Raw genomic sequence first — 26,802 nt, 5'->3', positions numbered from 1 at the left:
TTACGCTAACATTAGCTGTTCCGTAGTTATTCAAAATTCAAAATTTGGGGGCCCCCCTGCCCCCCCAGGGGGCTCAGATTTTTGGGGTCTATGTCTAAATCGAATGTCTATAGGGTAGAGATGAATCCCTGAAAGTTTCATGCTTTCTTCCAGAAGTGCACGATTGTTATGATATTTTCCACTTATCGGCCCCACTACAGGAGGAAATTTCGAAATTGCAATCGGAGGTGCTCGAAACGGCAACGGGAAAAGGGCTGTGAGAACGAAAACACACCCTATTAATGGGCTTTTCTTTATCAGTTGAGGGAGGGGGGAGGGGGCGTTGGACTTTTTCAGAGTCGATAGTTCACCAAAAAACTTCTTAAGAGTACTCAGTGCCATCAACGAAAATATCTGACAGAAAAAAAAACTGAAAAGAGAAAAGCATTTAAGTAATTTATTGGATATACCGATTTTAGGCATTTCAAGAGAATCGGGGGACCATCCAATTTCATGGTTTTTTTTCGGCTCGTTATATACCTTGTATCAACTAGTCATAAAAATAATGGAGATGCCGAAAAATATTAATTGTTCAGGGTAAACCATGAAAAATGATCGTCGCACATGCAGTCGGTAAGAACGAAAACTCAGAAACTCGGGAACTTTTAAACGTCTAATTCTCTGATATCAAACATGATGCATCTATTGCAACTTCGTCCTTCACAATGTCGCCGAACACATAGGTATCCTCTATAGCACCAAAAAGCTTTTTCTTAAACTGAATCCATCGGCTACTGCGCAGTTTATTGTGTCTCTTGAACATTTTACTTCTTCCGAGTTGGTATGTTTTCGTTCTCACTGATTCAGTCGATCATGAGATCATTTGGAGCAAATGGGCTCGAAACGTATAAAAGTAATCGTGCTAATTGCACTCTAATTGCTAATCTAGCTGATCGGTGATCCATTTCAAGTGAGTGTGGACTTTATTATAGACACCAGGGCTGTCTTTCTTGGCACATTCTAGACCGTAAGAGACCACCCCTAGTAGGTAGTACCTGTCGTCTATCGGTAACATCAATGGTCCGCCGCTGTCACCCTGAAAATTAACGTGAGTCATTACATAATTGAAAGTGATTATTAATTACATTATAATTAATTATAGATCAACCACAAAACTTTTCAAAAATTGTGTTTTTTCTTCTTTTTTTAAAATGAATCTTAAAAAATCAAGTAAGAAGAGAACGTACCTTGAAATAAGGAATTTTTTAGTATTATCACAAGTACAACTTACGACCGGGCAAAAAGTTATAAAAAACACTCCAAAAAATCTGTGGTAGTTCTTGATAGACTTTTTGACGTACATTATACGTTAAAAATACTTAAAATGGGCCCCCCCCCGGAAAAAATTAAATTGCTGATTTAACAATTCAATAGCTAAAAAAAGTGACTGCATGCAATGTTTCAATGTAGATTTTACAACACACAAATGCTACCTTAAATACCCCCGTGGTTGAATTAGCTTACAATAGTGGTTAAAGTAGCATTTTTTGTTGTTGTAAAATCTACGTTATAACATTGCAGTCACATTTTTGAGCAATAATTGAATTGTTAAATCAGCAATTTAATTTTTTCCGTGCCCTTCACATATATGTTGACAGAGGTTTAGAAAAGTGTTTGTTTCTTTTCTACAGTCACTTAGGTATACCAGGGAAAATTTTACCTATTTCTAATGCTCATTCGGCTGACTGTTGATTATCCAGGACGAGATCAACTGCGTCGATAAAAAGAAACCAGTTTTTTGGGTTATTTCAGAAACTACGCATGTATGTACTACGCCCACTTTGAAAGCAATTCGCATGTCTTCAGGGTGTTGCAAGAATTGTAAGTATTTATAGAGAATTTTAGTTTTAGAAGGCTCCCAGTAAGTAATATATATGAGATGATAACACACGATGGGAAATACCACTTTTCTGGCTCACGAAGAAAACAACCCTATGTATGGAACCCGAAGTTGTTGTCATTTGAATCTCTGAAGATTTCACATCACGCATTAGAAAACTTGTGGTCCAGCTGCCAACGTAAGTGTCATTTGTTTCCCTATAAAGATAGGTGATTCTGTGTATGGGCTGGAACAGTGGCATGGCATGCTTTGCGATCTATCGATTGATCTGCTATTTATAGCTATAGAAAAGGATCGATAGAGAGGGTGTTGGCAACGATTACCTTAATAATTGATTCTTTATGATAGGTTTAATAGGGGAAATATCGAAATCGATAATTCACGCCTCGCCACTGGGCTGGAAATAGTAGTTCCTTGTTGCGAAATGTGGAAATTACCTGGCAAGCATCTTTTTCATCGGCGTAGGCGCAGATCGAGTCATCGTGCATATCCACCTGTTGCGCTCTCAACATCCCTTTGCAGTCTTGAGTACTCAGTAATGGAATTTGAATTTGTAGAAGTTGCATGGATTTCTTTCCCCCTAGAAACCGAATTTATCTGTCATAAATCGATTATTTTTAAGTCGCATGCACTGCGTTTGAAGACATATACTAACATCGTCTTGTTTTCTACACAATGTAGAGTCTCTGTTTTTCCAAATCATGTCGAACATTATAGTTTTCTAATGAATTACAGGGGAGCTATTTTATACTAATGAATTTGCGACGTACTTGAAAAGGCAGGGATTCAATTTCTCCTTTTGAAACCAAATGTTTTGTGATGGATGTTTAAGAATTGATGTTGGAGGAATGCATGACCGAGTGTTTTGGAGGGTGTCTTAGGCCTTGTCTCCACGGGACGTTTTCATGGGATTTGTCCCAAGTTCGAATCGCAGGAATGAAACTTCTGGGATTTTTCCCAGTTACCGTCTCCACGGGACGGGGCTCATACAGTCCTGCGACTAGTTTTCGCGGGAAGATAAATTGGTTAAAGTCGAGTATTTAACCGGGATTAAAATAATAATTGCACTCAATTGACAATTAGACACATTATTTTAACTACAACAAACATTAACAATGTAGTAATGAATAAAATATCGCACAATTCTTTTTCACTTCTTCTTCTTCTCTTAGTGGGTCCTAGGGGTACAAGTACCAAACTTGGTACTGGGAAAAATATTGATTAACTCAATATTTTTCCCAACTTCGTAAGTGGGATTTTTCCCTGGGACAAATCTCGTGAAACGGCTCGTGGAGACAAGGCCTTAATAATTTTAATCACTATTCACACCTTTCCGGGTAATATGGTTACTTTAGAGTGAGGGGGAGGGACTCGGAGGAGGGGAGGAAGGAGGGAAGAGAAGTGGAGGGGGAGTAAGAATCAGAGAGTAAAAAAAGGGGAGAGGGGAAGAGGAAGGGAGAAAGAAAGAGAGAGGTATGAGGTGTGAGGTCAGAAGGAAAGCTTGACTCAAGGAAAGAAAAAACGCCTGCAATTGCGAATGATACTGTGCAACACACGGAAGCTTGAATAGTTGTATCATTCCATTATTTGTAACATTTCGAGGATTAAAGGCCGAATCTTCGGAAGGGGGGAGGAAGGAGACGAGTAATGAAGGGAGAGAGAAAAAACGAAAGTTAATTATACATTTTCGGTCTGTTTACATTGAGTTAATTCTTAAAAGGTGACTTTTAAGTAATAATTTTGTAATATTCAAGAGCATAAATAGCGCGTGACCTTGTTTTAGCATGACAAAACGAAGGGATGTGACTAAAATAAAACTTTGTCTTCTGGAAGAATAAGCTGTGAAATTTTAAGTTTTTCCCCCCAAAAATTAACCCCCTTCCATAGAACTTCCTCAGTTCCCCAAATGATTGCAATTTTTTAGCTGTTGAACACGCTTCTTCATTACGTCTGGCGGCAAGAATTTATTATTCTTTTGCCGCGTTACATATAATTCATAGCTCATCCCTTGAGCCCTCATGAATAATTATGTTATAGCTATTTTCAATGACCAATATAAAGTATGCCGTTTTTTTCACGCAGAATAACAACCAAATCGACGAGTGGCAACTTTATCATTCCATCCTCTGGTTTGGTGCCAGAAAACGATTTGAAATTGTTTTTCTCTTTTCTTTTTCTTAAGGGTATCTGAACTGACTAATTCCAATTTTCATGTTTCACCATATTGAAGATGAGTTTCTCTAGTTCATCCCCGAGCTTCTTCTGAAAATTTCAAATCTGTATAAAGTGCTCTGAATAAAAAGATAAGACACCATCTCCCGTGGCTCTTTGATTTCATCCTGTGCAGTGGTTCATTGAGAAACCATACATAATTACTCACCGTATTGAATCATACCCCAGCCAGCGACAAACGGCTGATATCCTTCGAAATCTTTTTTCGTGAAAAAGATATCCTCGTGAGGAAGACATATTGGTCTGACAAGATCTGTCCGTTCATTGGTTGGATCATGCGAAGATAACAAAAATTAGTCTAGAGAGGAAAAACTGAAACAGGAGAATTATTTTTCCAGACTTCTGCTTTCAATTCAAGCATCATTAGTGAAACTATGAGAAAAAAACGATTATATCATGCATTCTATGGTCAAATAAATGTTGATTGCACGATTATTGCAAAGTATGCCACCAGTTAATACCATCTGCTTTTGGTTGTCGCGACTATTGTGGAACTCTGCCGTGCCAAGGAAAAACACCGTACGGACATTCGAGAGTTACCGAATTTCCACCCATAAAATTTTTATTTTTGAGGAGAGTTATGAATATTTCTCTCGAAATGTTAAGATAATTTAGTTCTAATTGCCATTAAAAGTCTCTGAAAATCTGGAGGAAAAATATTCACAGATTTCCTTGAAAAAGTCCGTATTTTATCAAAAGAAATTTGGCGACGCCTAAAGGTTCATACGGCGTTTTTCCTTAGCACGGCAGAATTGGATTGCCTTTTTCAATGAGGAATTACTATTTCTGGCTCATTCTTAAAAGTACCTATCTGCGTAGGAAAACTAATGATATACTTACTATGTTTCAACAATCATCGTCAGAACTAGTAGATCCTTATTGCAAAATGCAGTCCAATTTTATTAGTTCAACCAAGAATGATGGACAAATTAATGTAGGACATTGCTTGTATATGTGAAGAGACGATTCGATGTATCAATTTCCCCTTTTCAACGAAAAACGTTGCTTTTCAATTTAGTAAAGCAGGCATATCTCTCAAGACGGGCCCATTTCGAAAAATTCAGCGATTGTAACCCCCGTATGAAAGGCTTTTCCACAGCAAAACAACCTGTAAGCAATTAGGAATCGATTTTTCTACCCTTTTAGGGATAGAATACTAAGGAAGCTCCGTTTGTCAAAATTTAGGACATGATCCTCTTATGAAATGATAAACTTAAATGAATGGAAAAAATAAAAAATAATTATGTAGCATTTAAATCCTATGTACGTAGTTAATTCATTTGCACCAAGTTCCTTCCAGCATTAATACGTCTAACACTCTTTCACCGATCAACAGTTTTTTTTGGAATTTTTCCTTGTATGCTTCAGACTTTCCAGAATCTAAAAGTAATTCTCAGGGATCAACGCCTCTGTCTGCCCAACAATAATTCACAAGTGACATGTTGAATGATCAGTTCAGCAAACGTATTGTTAGCCTAGCTTGTTTAACTAATATTTATCTTGGTATGTTTAATTATTATCAGGTGAAAATAAGTTCAAATTGCCATTGATTAATCATCATTAGACAAGACATGAACTGCAATTTGCAATCGGGAACTATAATTTCTAGCTCAGTTCAGAAACATCGCGTATGTACCATTAAGTTCCAAATGCATATACATGTTTTCACGGATGATGCAGAAATGTTAGTTCCTAGTTGAGGAATGTGGTCCACATACCGATTAATACCCGAAATCATTTTTACCCTAACTTTTTCATGTTATTAGAATATCCAATGAGGGATTCCTAAACTATTTGTCTGTAGTTGCGGCAGACTTCAGTGTAATTTTTAGAAGTATTCAGACAGACCTCATTTATGCCGCCCAAATGTTGGCTCTCATTTAAATACAAAAAAATCTCCTCTATGAGGAAAAAATCGGTTACATTCTGAGTTCGAGTAAATCTAGTATCTTATTACCTGAGAAATTTACCCTCCTCTCCAATTGTAAAACTGCAATGTCATAACCTTCGTCGATTTTGCCAAACAGAGGATGCCTACTTATTTTTGTAACAGGGATATCTTCAGGTCTAGCTCCATCTTCAACTTTGTCATCCAAATTGAGATCCCCGACTCGAACTATTAACCTGCAAAAATAATGAAAGATACTTCTGTGAAAATGGGAACGGCTGGAAACAATGCAAAATATGCAATTTCAGGTTAAGAAAAGTAAATAGGAGGGAGCTGTAATAAAATGGAGGATTGTAAAGCTGGATATGCGGCACATCAATTATTCCGAACCTTCTAATATAATATTACATATTTCTGTCAAACGGAGCTATGTGCATTATGGCGTGAGCCCCGTTACGCATATATTCTTAAGGGTCTCAGGGCTCATGTCTTAATGCACATAGTTCTGCTTGACAGAAATACGTCCAATAGAGAACGTGATCAATTGAAAGAGAAGAAGGTTTATGATAGTGGAGGACAATTTTCAAAAACAGGACATTTGAGCGGAAATGGTCCAATTCGGAAAGACTGGGGTTTTATGAGAAAATCTCCATTGGACTCTCCAGGACAAGCCGCTTCCTCTGTCAACTTCGTTTATTTTTCTCATACTTGAAGTTCGAGGCCTTTATAAATTATTTTTGAGAGTTGGTATCAATAAGCCCATAAACTTATCTCTCTTTTAAAAGTAATTTTTCTAACTTTAAACGGTAGGATGCCACTAACTCTACATTTTTTTTACTTCCTTCACTCTGCTTGCTGACATAATTGGTATTTTTTTTCGAGACAATTTCACAAGTAATAGCTTAATTTTTATATCTCCGTATAATTAAAACCCCATTTTTGCAGACCTCATTTCATGTGTACACAGAAATAATAAGTTACAAGACCGTAAACAAATTTTCAAAAAAAAAAATCTTCAATTTACTCACTTTTGTAATTTATTTTCGATAGATTCGACACAATGAGCTGCTGTTATCAAGTGTCTGTCAGAGATCAGCGTTGCACCGCAGAAAAACCATTTTTTGCCACGGGTTCGTCTTTCTCCTAAAGCTGCTACCCATGGCCAAGCACCTTTCACAAATTAAATATAAATAAAACAATGAAACAAAAGCAGATGGTGATTCAATGTCCGATGTGCCTTTAACAACGATGGGTAAAAATCAACATCTGAGATTACAAAAGGATGTATCAAAGGAAAAGGAGAAATGAATATATTTTTATTCTCTGTGGGTTGATATGTAAAATCTCGCGTAGGAACCTTTCTATGTTTAAATTATACTCTCCATACAGCGGCACTATTTCGGATTGAAGCGCCTGCAACCTTGAAAGATACTTTGTGCGTTGCCACAACGTTAGTTTAGTTGCTCCACTAAAAAAACCTAACCATCGTTTCCACTCATTGTGGAATAATTTTGATCAGCAATGGTGGCAAGCATGTCGACGATGAAACTGCCAGGCCACGAATCTGGTTCGCGGTGTTTTAAAATCTCCGCTACCACATTGCTTTTTTTGCAGGATAACAAATCAATATACTTCCTTGAGGTTTTCACAGAGCTTTCTTCGTTCGGAAAAGAATAAACTCGGAGGTTTTCAAGCCTTGATGTTAAGCAGTTATTCATTTAAAAAATAAAGCATGACAGTAAGTTTGAAATGCCTCAAACCGAGTTGATAATTTCACCGTCGATGTGTATTGTGTACAATGACACAACAAATGTGCTCCAAATAGATGCATAGCTCAAGCGAAATCAGTATATAAACTTTAAATGATCTGAGTAAAGAAAATAGTAATCAGTAGATATTTCTGCTGAGAAAAATATTTACTTACCTAGCTTGGCTGGCTCTCCACCAACTATTCGGCCAGTTTTGCTGCCACTGATACCACAGCCCTCTTGGCCCGGTAGTTTCCTCAATTTCTTTACAATGTGTCCTAAAATCGAGGCCAAGTTGCAATGAGAGGGAAAAGTAAAAAAGTACAGAGTTACCTAACGGATAGTATGATCCAATTGCAATGAATAACCACAAGGCAATATACTGTCAAAATGTGGATCAAGTTTGGTAAATTAGAAGAAATCGAAAGCAAACTTTGAGCTCGAATCTTCAATTATGAAATAGAGCTTAGGAATTTTTTACCAATTGCCATTTTTGCGAAGAAAAAAGAGGAAGAAAATAAAAGATGTAACATTTAAGAAGAAAATGGTTATAGGACATTTCGTCAACGATTTTTTGTCCGCGCATCTGTTTTTTCCAGTAATTTACGTCCACGCGTTTTTTCGGCACGGGAGTTTTGGTCCACGTGCCAGTTGAGACCCAAAGTTAATTGGCCCACATGTAAATACAAACGACAATCGTTTACGACGTTTTTGGATGAAAATGTATAATGTCTTGGAAGAATGAGGGTTTGCTTGTTTTTTTTTGTTTTGTCTGTTTGGTCCAACGGATAATAATATATAGTTGAGAGTTTTGGTAAACATGGGGGAGCGTCAATTCCATGAGACAAAATTCACTAAAACTCTCTACACCTCTTTGGTGTAACAGGACTTAATTATCTTTCAAGAAATTCCCACCTTGTTTTACCTGAACAGGATAAACCTCTATATTTGCCTCAGCTAAAGGGTCTTAGATTTTTCTTGTGTACGATAAGTATCTTGATTTATTTTGCGAGGAAAGGTCTGTACTTTTAAAGGATGCCTGTCATTCTTAATACGTTCAATTTCGTATAATACTGTGCAACACCTCTGCTGTGAAATAGTTGCTTCAGGCGCCGCCGCACGGCAGGCGGATGGCCAGCGCGAAACGCGCATTGGAGCCTACAAACCTAAGTGGATACTTCCAGCATTGTGCAATGTGTGAAGTATCCACTTAGGTTTGTAGGCGCCAGTCAGCCTCTCGCGCTGGCAGCACGCCGCTCCGCTCTGTTCGGCTTTAATATTTATACTCGCATAGTCAGCGTTTTTTAACTCATGATTTTGAAATGTTTGCATACTCTGCATTGATTATTCTCATTTAAATTAATGGGGGGAAAAATGTATATATTTATCAAAGGAGAATAATAATATAATGTGTGTTTTTTAAATATTGGTGGATCCGTGTCAAATGTAATGCTTACCAAAGCACTCTAATTTAATCTTTTACATTTTGTGCTTTTATTGTGCTGCAGCGAGGTGTACGCGCAACCAAACGCTCAAAATTTGACGTATTTGACTCTAGAAGATCGATGTAAAAATGCTTCAATTGCATGCTTCCTGGTTTTTTCCCTCTTTTATTCATTTTTGCAGTTTCTGTCGGCACAACTGCGGCTCATTGAGATTAATGTCGCTTGGAAAATGTTTTACAAATATTTGCCCCGTTTTAAAGATATAATGTTTGCAAAATGAAGTAATAATTTCGTAAGGAAAAAACTAAAAAAAAAATCCTATACATAAGTAAGGTATATTGTGCATCGAATATTTTAAGGATAGAAATAAAACCAAATGTTCACCAATGACAATTTAAAAAGATGATTCAAAAGGAGAAAGTAATAATATTTCATTTAGAAAATGAGCAACCATAACAACCCCTGCTTCTCCCTCAATTTCTCATTTCTATATGGTCAATATAATTTTACATACCGACTATAATATAACGATTGGACCAAGTCACTGTTGCTTATTTTATGTGTGGGCGTCAACTACTGGACAAAAAAGGTGCGTGGACAAAAAATCGTTGACAAAGTGTCCTGAAACCGAAGAAAATGGCTCCAAAAGTTTCACTTTATCCTGTACATGTTGTTGCTTGTGTTCTGTTTTTGCCCCTTTTATTCTTCACTCCTGCCAAAGAGACGTTTGCACAACCGTGATAACATTTTTATCAATTTTACTTGCTTATCTCTTTCTGCTAGACATAGTCTATATCGACGGTGAAAGTCGGCAATCACATAACTCGTTTGCGGTGTCTGAAAATCTCCGCCTCTACGTCATTTTTTTGAAGGAGAACAAATTGATATTATTTCTTAAAGTTTTTGCAGAATTTTCTTCGCATTGAGAAGAAAAATCATGACAATTTTAAAGAATTGCCGTTGAGTAGTTTTCCATTTAAAAAATAAAGTATTACAGGAAGTCTGCGACGTCGCAAACCGAGTTATGTGATTGCCGACTTTCACCGTCGATATGGTATTTGAATATTTTTAGCAATGTTCCAATTGCTTATGTTTCATAAACATTTTCTCAACGGTTGAATCTCCCAGTTGAGGGGGGAAATCAAAACAGAAGAATGTCCGCATTTGACAGTCTGATATTTTCTCTCTGTTTTAATTTCGTTTTTCCGTTTAAGTTTGTCAAAACATTCTTGAAAATACTAATAGAGATGACGTTTATTGAAAAATACCGAGTGCAACGACATCTGCCACGTTTTTGCATGTCGTGATTTCTTTCAATTTTTTTTTTTTTGGTCAGTCAGAAAACATATTCTTTCGCAGTGGTTGCTCCTCGAGCATGCATAACAGATGGAATCGCGAGGAGAACCATCGAAATAATGTATGTCCATGCAGGCCCGCCACATCCCATCTCGGGCCCTGGTACCAATTTTCTGGCCCGGGCCCCTAGCACAGGGGGGGGGGGGGGGGTCCGGGGAGCCTCCCCCGGGAAATTTTTGAAATTTTAAATCTATTTGGACGCATTATGAAGCTCTTATGATGGAGATCTTCCATCAATTTCTGCAGAATAATTACGCCTTTTGTTTACTTTCAGCACCAAAAACTTTCGAATTGTTGCATTCAAAACATCTATAAATTTTTTTTTGAGGGGGCAGATGATAATTTTCAATTCTATGGGGAGCCGGGCCCCCCTGGACTCCCCTTTCGTACGTCTATGGCAAGGGAGTTAAGCCATTGAAGTCGAGGATGCCCAGAAAGGAGCCTCTTAGCATCCGACAACGGAAGAAAATGAAACACAGTTACTAAAAATATCATTCTACATATACTCAAAATCTTGAAAATCTCTAAAAAAGTAAGAAAAATTTTATAGTGCCCTAGCGTGTTTTTGAAACTTTATTCACCTTTTGCGGAATTTTTAGGGTAATTTTTTCACTTTTCCCTACGAGACGAGGGTTACACATGAATTCGTAGTGGTTTGTCACCTGCGTCACGGGCCCCTCCAGGGCCCGGGCCCCGGTACCAAGGACCCACTATCCCCCCCCCCCCCCCTTGTGGCGGGCCTGTGTCCATGGTTGAGAGGGTAATTTTATCGTGTTATTGTAAGTTTGTTTTCTCCGTGGATATTCGACGTAAAAACTAGAAAGATTTGATCCAACAAATTTCTGCGCGTAAGATTCAATCTTCAAAAGGCAATTTTAGAACATGTGTGTCTAACTTAGCCCCTCTCATATTGTATTTTTTACAGTTGAATCCTAATGACCTGCCGAACAAAATCAATCCATCCTAGTTTTAGCTAGCTGATGTTGTTAGATTAAAAATTCAGTTCTAACCTCTAATGTTTTAAAGATAACACGTATCGTCGACCCTCTGACGAAAGGGCGTACCTCTATTTCCACGTTAGCCCCGCGCGCCGATTATTGAAATCGATAGACAAAGCTATAGACAAAGAAGACATAGGTAGTATGGAGAGCTTCTATTGGTTAAAGAGGGTGGTTCCTATAGACTAAGGGAGCAAATTTTGCACGAACTGTAGGGTCCCTCTTGTGTTGCCGTTAGTTAGTCTATTACCTACCTCCTTTGTCCATTGCAACCACCCGCTTCCACCAATATGATCCCTCCATACCCCTTTTGTCTACTTCGTTTATAGCTTTGTCTATCAATTTCAATAATCGGCCCTCTGTCTTACATGTAAATTCATGCTTTCTAGGGCTCATGCGGAAACCGAGATAAACCCTTAAGCCAGAGGAGCGATGATATTATATGGACTACATTTTGCAATTAGGAACTATAAATTTCGGCCCGGTCTAAATAACAACGTATGTGCCATTGGTTTCCCTATGCACAACAGTTTTTTCTCAGATGAGCCAGAATTTATGGCTCCAAATTGCAAAATGCAGTCCATACGACCATTAATTGAAGACTAAATGGTTCTTACGTGGTGCGAACGTATCCATGTCCTCAAATTCACGCGTTGTTGCCACTGTAATGAAGTCCGTAAAAAGTCCCAGGCTACGACAAAGTAAGTATACTAAGGTTGCCCCCAAAAAACTGAGAAATATGGTCACATTCATAGTCGCTCCCTACACAGTCCCTTTCTTTTAAAATGCTTCATTTGGTATAAACCGTGATTACAAGGAAGCCTTAAAAAAGGTTTCAACGTAACCTCATCATCCAAAGGACATCCAAACCAAGGAAAATCAGATCATATGCCTATGAAGTCGCCAATTTTTAAAGTATCGAACTAAACATCTTCGACAGTATTTTTAAAACAGCGAAACTCTCAGTTTTTTGGGTACAGCCTTCATTAAATCATCCGAAATTAAGTATCTACGATACTGATATAGGAACAAAAATACAAGAGGAATGAACATGTTTACTGTCTGTTTTCAAATATTTTAAACTTTTACACAGCTCTACGAAAATGTAAATTATCATGTTCCGAGAGCCTCTTGACAGAGAAAAATCAGACTTCAGAGGATATTCATATCATGATAAAATTCAATTGGCTCAGCAACCACCTAAATTTCGAAATCAACCGAGAACTCGTGTCACCACAGCACCAAAGAAGAATGTAAAATCACTCGGGGTGCCAATTTTTACTCCGGAATTAACTCGGAGAGGCGGAACCTGAGGTTCCTTTTCCTCCAATCATCGCTGGTTCCGAGCAAAACAAATTGTTGAGCCAATAATCCGGCTTAGATAATTTTTTAGAAAATTTAAATTGGATCTCTGAAAGCATTCATCGAAAAAAAAGTGAAGCCGATTTAACATTCTGGATGCAAAAAAAGTGCGGGAGAACTTATAAAATGCTGAATACAAAAAATGCTACAGCGGTTAGTTTTACATCTTGGCATTGCTGAAGTAACTATACTGTAGTAGGTAATTCATCATTTTCTAAGTTCTCGCACACTTTTCTTACATCTAGAATGTTAAATCAACTTCACGTTTTTTTTCAGTATGAAATAATTTAAAGTAAATCACAATATCAGCTCCCCTGCACGCTGTAAAATTGATCGTGCATTACATTCCCCCGATCACAATCAATAATTTGAAAATTATTTGGTCCACTTACATTTTGCATCAGGAAACTAAAATTTTCGGCTCATATTAAAAACAACGTAGGTGCCAACAGTTTCGCTATGCAGGTAAGTGCTTTTGTGGGTGAGCCCAAATTAGTTCCTAATTAAAAAATGTACACTTTAATCGAGCAGGATAAAAATATATTGATAGTCAAATGCTTGCAATTCTTGCCTGTAGGAAGATACAACATTGGGCTACTACTTACATGATTACCCAAACGCTTGGGGTCAACATTTTGGCACCACAAGATAGTAAATTTTTCTACAAGAACAGGAGTCAATTGAATTCCATTATCTATCTATGAAGGAGGAGAAGGAGGACCTCTCATAACCTCCACCTATTATTCTCGTGACTGAGAGCGTAAAGAAGTCTTCTCATCTCCTCATTTGACTTTGAAATGACTGGGAGTAAATTGAAAACCCTCCATAAAAATTTTCACGCATAAATCCCAATGATGTATTTTTACTGCAGCAGACTGAAAACTGATTTAGGCGGGCTGTGGTTGGAAAAATGTCATGAATTGATGGAGCAATCTGACAATGAGAATACCTATAGGCAAAAACGAAGAACCCACCTATTGTCTTGGAAAAATTCAATCATTTTTTTTCTTCTTCCGAACAGTTTTGAACACTGATTAAGTTTAAAGATTTTAGCGGTCGAATTTTCACCGGAAAAATTTCCCGCTGTATCAACAGTCGTATCATTTCGCCGCACTGGAAAAAAAACACATTGGATCTAGAGTCCAGACTCTTGAAAACATCGACAAGAAAATGGACTCTTGATTCAATCATATTTAAGCTTAAATCAAGAACCAAGCCTCTTAATTTGAGCGGATTTCTTTTTGATTTAAGCTTAAATCTGATTGAATCAAGAGTCCTTTTTCTTGTTAATGTTTTCAAGAGTCTGGACTCTGGATCCAATGTGTTTTTTTTCCAGTGCGCCAGTGGTGTGGCGAGCTTTTTCGAAACCTCGATTGATCCGGCATTTACACCTATTGAAAATGATCGATAAACACAGTGTTCGCAACGAACACTTCGGGAATCGATTCTCCATCACAGCTTCAAATGGGAAAATATGGATAATGGATCATTCACGCCTCGCCACCGTACGCCGCGACATGAATTTAAACCCTCGAAACGACAAGAAATCTCCATGTTATACACCCTTTTCTTGTTCGTTCAAAGAAACGTCCGATTGCTTTAAATGGACCCTCGGTTGAGTCAGCGGGAATCCCGCTGAATTTTAGGAGGAAAGTTAAAAACGAGGCTGTATGGATTACGTCTCTTCTATGTTCGGCTGTGGTGCTCACGTTGCTCTTGAAGCGCTCCACTACGAATGAAACAAACGGAACTAACATAACCTTGAAATAGAGCATGGTTAAGGATGCGCGTCAATGACGGAGCGGAGATACAACTATTCGCGCTTGATGGATGTCCATGTTGCATCTGCAAAATTGAAGGCGCAAGGCATAAACTCGCAATGCTCCACTCTATTCTGTCAATGAAGTGTCGCTGAGATGCATATGGCTTTATTCTCCGCTTTTATGGGGTTTAAATTTGAGAGCAGATTAAATACTACTTTGTGCAGCTTCAACCTTGAATTTAGATAGTAAATAAGTATTCCAAAGTTTAAAAAAGATAGAGGCGCCCCTCATGTAACTTTATCCGTCCCATGCTAAAATGCAAATAAAACCAGACTCTCTTCACGCGAAAGAGGAAAAGTGAAACCGACTTTTACCAAAGAATGCAATCTTTCTGCTTGGGCTTTTCATTAGTGAAATCTTCATGTAGATTGAATTTTTCTTTCCAATAAACAATTTTATTTAATACCAATAAATACTGAAGCCAATCCAGTTTAATAATAATAACCGGTTCGCGTAATGACCGGTGATGGTGTTTTATCACTACGAAAACGTTTGAATGTAATCAAAGCACTCAACATCCGTTGCAATAACATGTTTTCATTGAGAAGTATGTATACTATAATCTATGTCTCTACCTTACTGTTCGAAACGAAATTCTTGTAGTGCTTCAACTTTAAAGGAATTTTCGACGGGTCAGAAATATTAAACATAGTTAAATTTTCGAATTGAAAGCTTTAATTGACAGAATGGCGTCTTATCATCAAGTGAGATAAATTTTGAAAAAAAAATTGCCTGGAAGTCGGACTAGAATTTAACATTGCTTTGCTAAAATTTCACGAGCGTGAACTAAAAAACCCGAGGTGTTTTGTTAATCTCATAAACATTTTTTTAGTGATCAAAAGACCCAGTCTATAATTTTCCAACTAAGCCTCGTGCTTCTCAATGTTTCGTCATGCACGTATGAAACCGAAATGACAGATGTTCCGTTGTGCAGCCCAATTACATTTGTCTTGAATTTTATTCTTTATCATGAACGTATCTTTAAGTTAGAGTCATTCACTCATCCGAGCAGCAAACGAACTAAGAAATTTAATGGTTCATCCAACTGGTCGGCAATCCATTTTAAGTGAGTGTGAACTTTATTGTAAACGCCAGGGCTGTCTGGTTTGGCACACCCATCGCCGTAAGAGACCACGCCATACAAATAATATCGATCCTCAATTGGCAACATCAGCGGACCACCGCTGTCACCCTGAAAATATGAACGTGAAATTGTTAGCTTGATCACGATTATTACCTAAAATCCAACGAAGAGGTATTAAATATTTAACAGGCATGAAATGAAGTGACATGTTACGTGTTTCCTCTTTAAAATGTTACGTGCAATTCCGCCGTGGTGAGGAAAAACACGGTACGAACCTTCAGGCATCGCCAAATTTCCTTTGACAAAATACGCATCGGGAAAGTTCTGGATGTTACTCTTCATTTTTCAGACAATTTGGTTCGCACTTTATTCTAAAATATCCGAACATATCAAGGAAAAATATTCATAACTTTTTTTTCGATATAAACATTTTGTCGGAGGACATTTGGCAATTCTCGAATGTCCATACGACGTTTTTCCCTAGCACGGCAGGATTGTACTTGTATTTAGCGTCAAACATAGAAATTGCCCGAATTGAACCTGATGAGATTTTATTAATATCAAATCCTTGGTCTCTGATGCTGTGGACAGTGTCAGATAATTTTATTAGAATATTATTGCGGAATTGGCCTGTATCACTGACATTACAGGTCATAATTGAAATTTTATTTTACTCATCACTGATCAGGAGTTAGTTGGTTATGGACTCTTACACTTACATATTTTTTACCATGAATAATATTTCAATATGTTTTTTTAACAAAGGTTGTCAAAACTAAACAAGAGAAAAATGATCTTACACTGCAAGCATCTTTACCCTCCGCCAGCGCGCACACCGAATCAGGGTGCATGATTGCATTAGAATTTTCCTCCAGGAGACCGAGGCAATCTTCCGTGCTCAGTAGAGGAAGCTGAACTTGCATTAGAATCTTTGCGGTATCTCCCTCTGTAACATAAATTAGTCAACATACATGAACCCCCTGTATCATAATCAATATTCAGTATCATGACTAATCTCATCGACAAATATTCGTAATTTCTAGCGCGGAGAAATGTAATCCGTGTGACGGACATCTACTGCGCAAATGTGCGCCGAGTTCTACTCATTGCCGAACAGCAAGGGGCCGTCCCTACATTACATGACGCTCTAATGGGGGAGGGGCAGGGCCGAATTAAGGGGGTGGCCACATGGGCCGCGGCCCATGGCGGCAAATTTTGCAATTTTTTTAAATTTAGGTATAAGAAAAATCGGATTCAGAAAAAAAAATTATCAATAAGAAAAGGAAACGAAATCTCTTTTTCCTGAGAGTATAGTAATTTCTAATTTTGTCGTTTTTTGGTGATACAAGAGCCAGTATCTTTAATTAGTCGTGTTAAGAGAGGAACTAAACACGCAATTTGGCCTGGAGCTCAGCGCAGAGAGGAATGTTGACGAGGACTTGAGATAAAAAGGACAAGCCCTCGGCGCGGCGCGGCGGTCGGCATGTAACACATATTAGCGCCTACAAGACTGCATGAATACTTCACGCATCGCGTCAAAAACACAGTGCGGTTGCGTTCAGGAGCGGTTGGCGTGAAACGCATAGCGCCTACAAGACTGCAGGAATACTTCACGCATTGCGCCAAACACAGTGCGATCAGCGCGGCGCATCGGCGGAAGTTAAAATTATTAAACCACATTTATGTTTGTACTTTCATAATTTTTTGGTTCATTTCATATAAATGGACCTTGTCCACACAGAGATAGGTTTACGGAACTTAACTTTCGCGTCAAGTTCCGTGAAATTTTGCAACTTTTGAAATATATCCAACACGAGCAAGTAAACGCGTCTTATGCACCCCTCCCCCTCCGGCACGTTCACTTGATGGTTTTTATTGATGTTTCAAAACGAATGAGAAGGGGGCGGCAAAATACAGGCGGCCCATGGGCGGCAAGTAGGTAAATCCGGCCCTGGGGAGGGGGGTAGGGGGGTAGGGGGGGTCAAAAATACCGAAAAAAGTAATTTAAGGAGTCTTCTAAGGCTGAAAATTGACTAGAATATTTGATTCATAGTTTACTGATGAGACTGAGGTGTAAACGCAACTACCGAATGTATTAACGTGCAGACAATGACGTCATTGACGAGTTTTTCATGAGGCGAGATTGTAAATAAAATTTTCAGTCTCATCTTGAACTTTCAAAATTTGAATGTTTTTATCATGAATTTCATAAACTTCTCTGCATTACTGGACCTAGCATTTTAACAGTTCTAATGCAATTTTTTCTCTGACCTCTACCTTAGCTTAACCTCTAGAATACGATAGACTGATTTACTTGTAGTGACTGCGTCATTCGATGATTCATAACTTCTCGTTCAAACAGGAACAAATAATTAAACAAAGCATAATCTCATGTATAGATGTAAATGTAAAATTTAAATGTGTTGATTGTTTTAATTCATTAAAATTTAGCCATTGACAGATCATATATTAATTGAGGACTCATTAAACACGAGAAATTTCGATTGTAAGAGACACTTGTGCGCATTTGGACGCACCATGACGTGATGGACGCGAATCAGAGACAACGTTATTTGTTTGTTTACGACTGAAGTATGAAGTAGCCACTTAATCAGCCTTTTCTATGACATGGGAAGTTTACCAATTTCATATATGTTAACCTAAAACTTCTTATGAGAAGCGGTATGAAGTAATTCAAGAGAAGGTCACACTTACCTTCATCAAGCTTTCCCCAGCCCGCAACGAACGGCTGATACCCTTCGAAATCTTTATTCGTGAAGAAGATATTCTTATGAGGCAGACATACAGGTCTGACAAGTTCTGCCCGTCCATTGGTTGGATCATGCGAAGATAACAAAAATTAGTCTACGGAGGAAAAACTGAAACAGGCGAGTACTTCGTCCAGACTTCTGTGTTCAACTTGCAAATCATTAGTCTTAACATTCTGACAAGGAAACACACTTATTATGATAAGATATGAACTCTGATCGAGCATAAATTCAAAGTGATAAAATACAAAGAAACTGTTGGTCATCGAGACGATTCGTCTTGAAGGGGACGTAAAGACAAGAATCTCCTCATAACTGGGTTCACCTTCGCAAATCGGCATATTTTCAAAAACAATGCCAGAAGACTTTTCGAAACTCTTGGGAATATTCACGTGCATACTACGGCAATTTTGTAGCACAATGATATGACTTCCCACTCGAGAGCGAATACATTTAAGTATCACGAAGAGAAAAATTTTGTTTACGAAGACCGAACTTCGGATCATGTGGAACTTAAGTTTTCGGTCCAGGTAGCTGAAAAATTCTGGCGTGGAAACTCCAATTTGATTCAATTGGAGACATCCGCACAGATTACAATTTTTGCTGTGGTTAAGAAAAACTATGATTATACACCTGAACCGAAGTTCGGTTATCAGACCTGAAACTTCAGTCACTACAACCAAGAAGTTTTTACTCTATAAACAAATCGAAATTTCGCAGTGTAGGAACTTGACGCAGAGAAATCGGCTTTATGGCACGGATGGGAACCGTTTCTTTGGCCGTTTCTTGTTTCACTGAAACGTGAAATGTCACATAATACTCACTGTCAAGCAAACTGATTGCGGTGGACGCACGGGTCGTATAGACAGTAAGTTGGATTTTTTTGACCAACGTGCGTTAAAAATCCAGAAAACTGGATATCTCAATGCAGAGGGAAAAAGATCATTTGAGCACAATTTTCCCTCAAAGAGATACGCCGTTTGGTGCAACACTAGTTACGACCTTTCAGGAAGGCAACTACAGACACGTTTCGGGTCTAATTGGGCCCATCATGAAAATAACTACAGACACGTTTCGGGTCTAATTGGGCCCATCATGAAAATAAATTGTAAGCTTTTTCCCTCTGCATTAAGATATCCAGTTTTCTGGATTTTTAACGCTCGTTGGCCAACAAATTCCAACATAGTGTCAATGTCAAAGATAATGTTTTACCCTTATTTTCACATTCAAAATACTTTTTTTCTCAAATGATTTTTGAGAGAGGAAAATCGTTCCATTGGAAACCACACCTCTATTCTGCCGCGCAACGCAAAAACGCCGTAAACGCCATTTTACATTTTTTTGAAACAATGTAACATAGCAGAAAAAACTTGAGTACCTTGGAACAATGTTCCTCCAGAATTCTTCCCCAAATACTATCAAGAACTTAGCCTAAAAATTTGAGGTGCGTGGGTAAAACAGTTTTTATTTTATAAAGTGTTAAGTTCCAAAAAACGAGGGAAAATCTTGATGGATTTACGGCTTTTTTGCTTAGCACGGCAGTGTTATTTTCCTACAAAATGACAGGTCTTATTCCTTCTGCTTAATCTGATCTAAAAACTATGGTTCGTTCTTGCCTCATTACAGTCTCACAACCCTTTACACTATTTAGGCATTGGTTTTGGAAATTTCCTGTCAGAGATTACTATTTTTCTTAACTGAGCAACTGCATATCAAGAATATCAAATACATCTAATATAATACCTGAAAATTGTACCTTCCTCTTTAGAGTTAAAACTGCAATATCGTATCCCTCCGAAATGCTCTCCGGCTTAAACAAAGGATGGGCTGTAATTTTCGCGACAGGAACGTAATCGGGTTTGGACCCGTCCTTGTCATTGTCGGACAAGTTAATTGCTCCAAATTTAACAGTTAGCCTTCAAACAGGATAAAAAAACATAATTTATGTTAAATATATCTCAGCGCATTCCGCAACTAATGATCTGAAAAAAAAATTATCTCCTAAAATGTCGAAACTGGGAACTAAATCTACAACTTATGAGAATATCTGTAAAGCACACTGAAAAAAGTGCCTTGTCCGAGAAACAAGGATTCTAGTCCCCCAGACAAGACCGTCTTGTTATATTTGATCCACAAGGCATTCTTGTTCGTGGGACCCATACAGTCTTGTTCAGGGAACAAGACTTCCTTGTTGCATAAGTCAAAAGTCTAGTCACGGTAACAAAATTGTCTAGTTCTGGGAACAAGACTTGTCTTGTCACAGTATTCGGAAGAAAATAAAATTGCAAAAAAAATGTCACAAATTTATATGAATTGCAATTTTTATATGAAAATTTAATTGATCTCTTCTTCCTTCACTCCTCTTACTCCAGAATTGTCCCATCCGATCTTTCAAATTTTACCGACCTGATCGGGATTTGAACGCGGGACCATCCGGTTACGGACCGAGTGTCTTACTGACCGAGCTATCCGGGCCAGTTGTACATCGGAACCAAATTATAAGTATAAGTACAGCCCACAGAATTACTTTTTCATTTTGTTGCTATCTCAAGTCTGTGGAATGCGTAGAGCATCAGATTGTTTGGTTTTTTTCTTTTTTACTATTTACCGTTTACGAAAAGGAATTTACACTCTACATCAGATAAAAATGGACAATTTAGGCCGAAAAAATGTGTTTCTTCAAGCAACGATGTTTCCTTTGTTCCCTGTTAATGATTCTAATTTTTATTTTTATTTTATATCATGATAATAATTAATAATATATAAATAAATCAAACGTTAAAAAAATAATTATATAATTAGATACATTTGATTTTAAAACCTTACGCATGAGCGATTTATTTTTAAAAAAGAATTATAAACTTATTGTATTTACCTTGTCATTAAACATCCAGAAAAATTTTCGGGGAACAATTATTATGCGTAGTTCTTAAAATACTCTTTCAAAATATATAAAATAATACGCTCTCTTTGAATTTGACCGTTACTCGCGGTGAGTAGAGAGTCTTGTCACAGTGACAAGACTATCGAGTTCGGTGGCTCAGAAACCTAGCATATAAAACAAGACTGGTCTTGTTGCATTAACAAACGGGTGTTGTTTCCCAAACAAACTGAGTTGTTTGGCAGACTAAAAGTCTTGTTCCTGAGACAAGGCAGGTTTAACAAGTTTATCTTGTCTCTACGGCTCTATTATTTTTTTCAGTGCAAGAATATGCTTTTAAGATCTGAGAACGAATAAAGATAAATAGAATCGATGAAATTGTGATCATCACCAATTTTGTAACTGTCTGGAAGGGTCTTGCTCTCATTAAATGTTGCTTTTTTTCTCTGGTTAACAGGTAACGCACATTGAATATAAGTGGCACCTCACCCGCAGCATGGAAGCATTGCGAGTTCACGCCTCGCGCCATCGCGCCTTCAATTTTGCAGACGCAACACGGACATCCATCAGGCACGAATAGTTGTATCTCTGCGCCTTCAGTAAAGCGCGTCCTTTCCCTAGCTCTATTACCATATTTTCTCAGTATGTTTTATATTTTGTAGCAGTGCCTCAAAAGCCACGTGAGCTACACAATCAATTTAACTTTCAACACGGCCTCGTTTTTAACTTTTCCCCCGAATTTGGGCGACACCTCATGGGCAGCATAGAACGGAGCATTGCAAGTTCACGCCTTGCGCCATTGCACCGTCAATTTTGCAGATGCAAAATGGATATTTATCAAGCGCTGGTAGACATGTTCCTAAATATCTGAAGTCTAAAATGAAATAATTACCTCAATTTGAGGTATGATCTGAGCTGAACAAGATTGAAATAAATAAAAAGCCTGGATACGTCTTACCCTTTCACAGTGAGTGGTTTTTCACCCCTGGGAAGGAAGCAGTGAGCGGCCGATATGACGTGTCTATCAGAAATCAGAGACGAGCCACAGAACCAGAAATATTTGTTGCCACCCTGCTTTTTTCCAACAGCCCCGATCCAGGGCCAAGCACCTTAGGAAATAATGACAACCCTATAATGACTACAGTAATTACAAATACCAAGAAGGTTCAATTCAAGCAGTACAAAGAAAAAAAATGGGTGAATTAAGAAAGGACTGAATTTGAGGTAATCTTGAAAAATGGAGAATACACAGTCCGCCAATGCCAAATGAAAGCTCAAACTATCACCAGAACCATTATAAACACTAAAGAAAGGGTCCGTGATCAAACGCTTCAATGGACCACTAGACAAGGTACGAATTTCAGCATTCCGATACATGTTTCTTAACCAAAATTTCACGTAGAACACGATACGCTCAACGAAAATTACCAAAATCAATACCTTACGAAGCTATTTAATGATTCTTGATGCGTGAATTCAAACCACCCGCTCATGAAAACTCAATTCTCTACGTGATTCACATCGCGCGCTAAACGTTATCATGACAGTCTCTGCGATATAAAAATCTGGCAACCTTAATCTTGACGCTTTGGCTCAGTTATAGCAAATTGCTAATAGTTTGAACAACACATGATGGGAAATGAATATTGCTCGATTGAGAAGCTTGCTGAAACCGTTGTAGTGGGCGATTTGAGTCACGTAGAGTTTTGAGTTTCTTGTGAGTGGGCAGTTCAAATTCCTCGTAACCAATGTGAAATAAAAACGTTAATATCTTCGTTAGGAGTTGGTTTCCGAAATTTTCGTTGTGTGAATCGTTTTCTACGTGAAATTCTGGTTAAGAAACATGTATCAGATCGCTTAAATTCGTACCTTGTCTAGTGGTCCATTATTTATGTCATGTAAGGATTTAAGAGCTGTATACAGATGATTAAAGGTAAGATTCTAAAAAAAATTAAATTTATTTTTGAAAAATGACTATAAAGTTGTAAAACTGAAAGTTTAGGCTGCAAATTACATACGAACTAGAATCAGCTCGCAACCACACCAGACTTACCTAATTTCTTCTCTTGTTTTATTTGTGCAGCAGAAAGCTGAGAAAGATTGCCTAAAAAGTACTAGATGGGGTTCCTCCTGGGAGGAGACGTAGGGAACGTCCAGCAAAATCGTGGATAGGTGGCATTCAAAATGAAATTACAAGATGCCATTTACCAGATGACCTCTGGGTCGATAGACAAGAATGGCGATTAGGTGTCGCAAAGCGCCCGCGCGCGCGCTGTAAAAGCGACTTGCATGTATATAGAAAGCTGAGAAACACTCTAACGTAAAATTTTGTGAAAACCTGCACACTTTACAGTACAGGGTGTTTTAGACCACTTGTACCGAGCCTCTATCTTGGTTATTGCTGGGAGGAGATACCTCCCCTCAAAAGGGAAAATTACAGACTGCTTGAGTAAAGCATTCATTCTTACCAAGCTTCGCTGGCTCTCCACCGACAATGCGACCAGTTTTGCTGCCACTAATACCACAGTCTTCATTACCAGGGAGTGACGTCAGCTTTTTAACCGTGTCCGCTGAAAAGGACGAAACATACGATTGATAAGAGGATACCATTTTGATACTTATATTAAATTTCAAAATGCATGAGGTGGCTATTCATGGAAAAAGGTCTCTCTGTCAGTAAGGTCAAAATAGATAATAATTTTATTCAAGTACATCAGCGCTTATGAAGATTTTCAATTGTTGTACAATTATTTCCAACATTGCATATATCTCTGCTTCACTGAATGCTTAATCATATTCATCGATAATTTAAAAGTTGGTGCAGCTGCAATTTGGAGCTTCACTCCTTAGGCATTCCGTTTCCCTATAAATTGATAGCTAATTTCGGCAAATGCGTATCTCCATTGCAATCTTTCAGCATCTCCAATCGTGTTTTATTCATTATTTTGCTTGATCGACATGGGCGTAATTAGAAATTTTTTTTTGGAGGGGGCACAAGGAGGTGAAGAGCTCTCGGGTCATTCCGTGGATAAAGAAGCCCAACCATTTTGTTTTTACAATTTTCAGAGGGGTCGGAACCCCCCTCTCCTATCAGCACCTATTTTTCCCTATGCTAACCATTGGATGAGTACGACTCTTATTTTTTCAATTACCACTCCAATATTTCTATTGAAGAGGGAAAATCTACATATATGATAAATTTTCATAACCAACTAGCCCCCTGACTGCTTCGCGGTTCAACCCCCCGAAGCGCTTCGCATCTCCGGCGTTATGCGTTACGCGTTATACTCTTTGTGATTTTATATACAACAGGGTATGATATATCCATTGGTATGCCTCTTGTTGGGGGAGACGAGTGGTAAACTTTACCCTGACATATTTGGTTATGCCGATAATTCTCCTCGAATGTATTGCTTAAAATCTACATTCATTCGATATAAACAAACTTCAGATAATCAAAAGAGTGTTAATTTCTATGATTCTTACTGGAGACGGACTTTTCCATGTCGTCCTGTTGGCGAGCACTGTGAGCACATATCATGACATTGGCGAAAACTCCTAATCTGGAAAAGAAATATGTGTACACCTAGAGATTCTTAGACCTTGAAAGATAAACACAGAGTTTACCTTGACTAAATACAATTTTTTGAAATTATTCTGCGCATACCAAAAAAGACGAGGCACAACTCCCTTCCTGAATGGTTACTGGCGATGATTTTATGAAATATTGTGCTTAAGAACACAGGAAGAATACACATCAAGTCCTGCTCCTGGTTCCTGTTAAGACAAATGCTGATACTGTTGCCTCACAACTTCCTTGGTGAAATATGATTAGTATGATTAATAAAGTCTCACATTGGATGGAGCTCCAATCTAGAAAAATTCATGGCATTAATTCAGTTAATCTCTCGAAAGAATTTTTGGGAATACACGTCACGTAAAATTCATTTTTTAACACATTCACTTGTGTCAATTGAACCGATTATTCTCCAAATCGCGTAAGCGCCAAAATCACGAATACGAAAAAACAAGAAAAACCGTTGTATTCGCTTCATTGACAATCTCCGAATTCCAAAAAAAAATCTATTTTCTTTTAGAAGATTATTTTGAAATTAGACATGATTGATTATACCAGAGAGTATAAAGGAAAAACAACCCCTCCACCGCCAAAATAGAGATCGGCGCTTCCTTGATTTGGAAAATGATCACCCATCACGCAGGCCTGAGACCCCCGCCTGCCTAGGAAATTACGTCACGGCTCGCTTACGGCTTCCTTCTTATTAACATGGAAATTAGTTTTTTTTTTTTTTTTTTTTTTTTTTTTTTTTAAATAAAAACCATCAAAAACCTGCCCATCGCTACACATATTTGTTTTAGGACATGAAATGGCTTAAGAACACCCCCCCCCCTCATCTTTGTTCCGCACATATGGCGTTCCTGACAAGCTGGCAGAGCCTTCCCACCCCCACTACTTGGCGACACGATTGGACTGAATTTTGCATTTGGAACTATTATTTCTGGCCCGGTTTAAAAACAACGTATGTGCCATTAGTTCCCCTGTGCACATAAGTGGTTTTTCCGATGAGCCAGAATTTAAAGTTCCAAATTGCAAAATGCAGTCCAATTTATGGCTGACCTTAAGAATGACCCCAGACCATGTGGACTCTCCATCCCCTTTTTAAACATGCTCATCCCCGAGGGCACTAATAACCCAAGTTGTGGACGCACGGTGCGTTGATCTCATCTCATGGCTGGTCCAAATGATCAAACATTAATCGAACATTATTTGTGCAACTTGTTTGATGAACCAGATTTGGATCACATTTAACAGGAGGGGAAAACTGCTCCATCAGTTGGTATTGTTTTTCATATTCGGAAAGTTGCCGGATAAGGAACCATCCTTAAAATAAAAGTTATTTTCAAGGTTCACACCCCCTCCCCCCATACTTGGAAGGTGTCCCTATCGTGCACTACAATCCAATGACTTTTTGGAGGAGCAATACTTGCTCCTGCACGAGACAAAGTCAAAAAATGAATGAATAAGAGAAAAAGGGAAACTAGGAGAAGGGACACTTCCCTAGAATGTGTACAGTTGTTTAATAGAATCTAGGGCCGAGCATGAAATATGAAAACCATGGAATCTCATTGGAATACTACTCACGTCACGATCCAGATTGATGATCCCATTTTGGCACTAAAAGATGATGGTAATGTCCCACAAAATCAACAATTCGGAATCAATTTAAGTGTCATGGTGTGGAGAAACCAGTTCACCCGAAACCTCCTCCTATTTGTCAACGTAACTGAGAATCCTAGAACGGGATCCTCATCTCTCAGT

At 38.2% G+C, this 26,802-nt stretch overlaps 1 protein-coding gene across 1 annotated transcript; it reads right to left on the bottom strand.

Annotated features, from left to right (window-relative positions):
- Positions 1-422: 422 nt before the first annotated feature.
- On the bottom strand, positions 423-26,802 carry LOC109040617 (transmembrane protease serine 9). The gene is made up of 16 exons (XM_072302581.1): positions 26,626-26,802; positions 24,951-25,027; positions 23,933-24,034; positions 22,423-22,573; positions 20,327-20,499; positions 18,531-18,635; positions 16,616-16,761; positions 15,735-15,923; positions 13,514-13,569; positions 12,164-12,276; positions 7,924-8,025; positions 7,028-7,169; positions 6,069-6,235; positions 4,260-4,364; positions 2,317-2,459; positions 423-1,075 (listed from the first exon to the last, which is right to left on the bottom strand). The coding sequence occupies exons 1-16, from the start codon at positions 26,649-26,651 to the stop codon at positions 920-922; spliced, it is 1,953 nt and encodes a 650-aa protein (XP_072158682.1). The 5' UTR covers positions 26,652-26,802; the 3' UTR covers positions 423-919.

Source organism: Bemisia tabaci, chromosome 7 (genome assembly GCF_918797505.1).
Source record: "Bemisia tabaci chromosome 7, PGI_BMITA_v3".
NCBI classification, from domain to species: Eukaryota; Metazoa; Arthropoda; class Insecta; order Hemiptera; family Aleyrodidae; genus Bemisia; species Bemisia tabaci.
Note: the sequence above shows the minus strand (reverse complement) of the source record. Positions and strands in the feature narration are given on the sequence as shown.

What these genes read in the sequence shown, in the direction of transcription:
- LOC109040617 (XM_072302581.1), bottom strand. Translation starts at nt 26,651, where the DNA reads ATGGGATCATCAATCTGGATCGTGAC. An exon ending in TCATCAATCTGGATCGTGAC is followed by an intron (nt 25,028 to 26,625) that starts GTGAGTAGTATT and finishes TTTCTTTTCCAG; the next exon opens with ATTAGGAGTTTTCGCCAATG. An exon ending in ATGAAAAAGATGCTTGCCAG is followed by an intron (nt 1,076 to 2,316) that starts GTAATTTCCACA and finishes GTTAATTTTCAG; the next exon opens with GGTGACAGCGGCGGACCATT.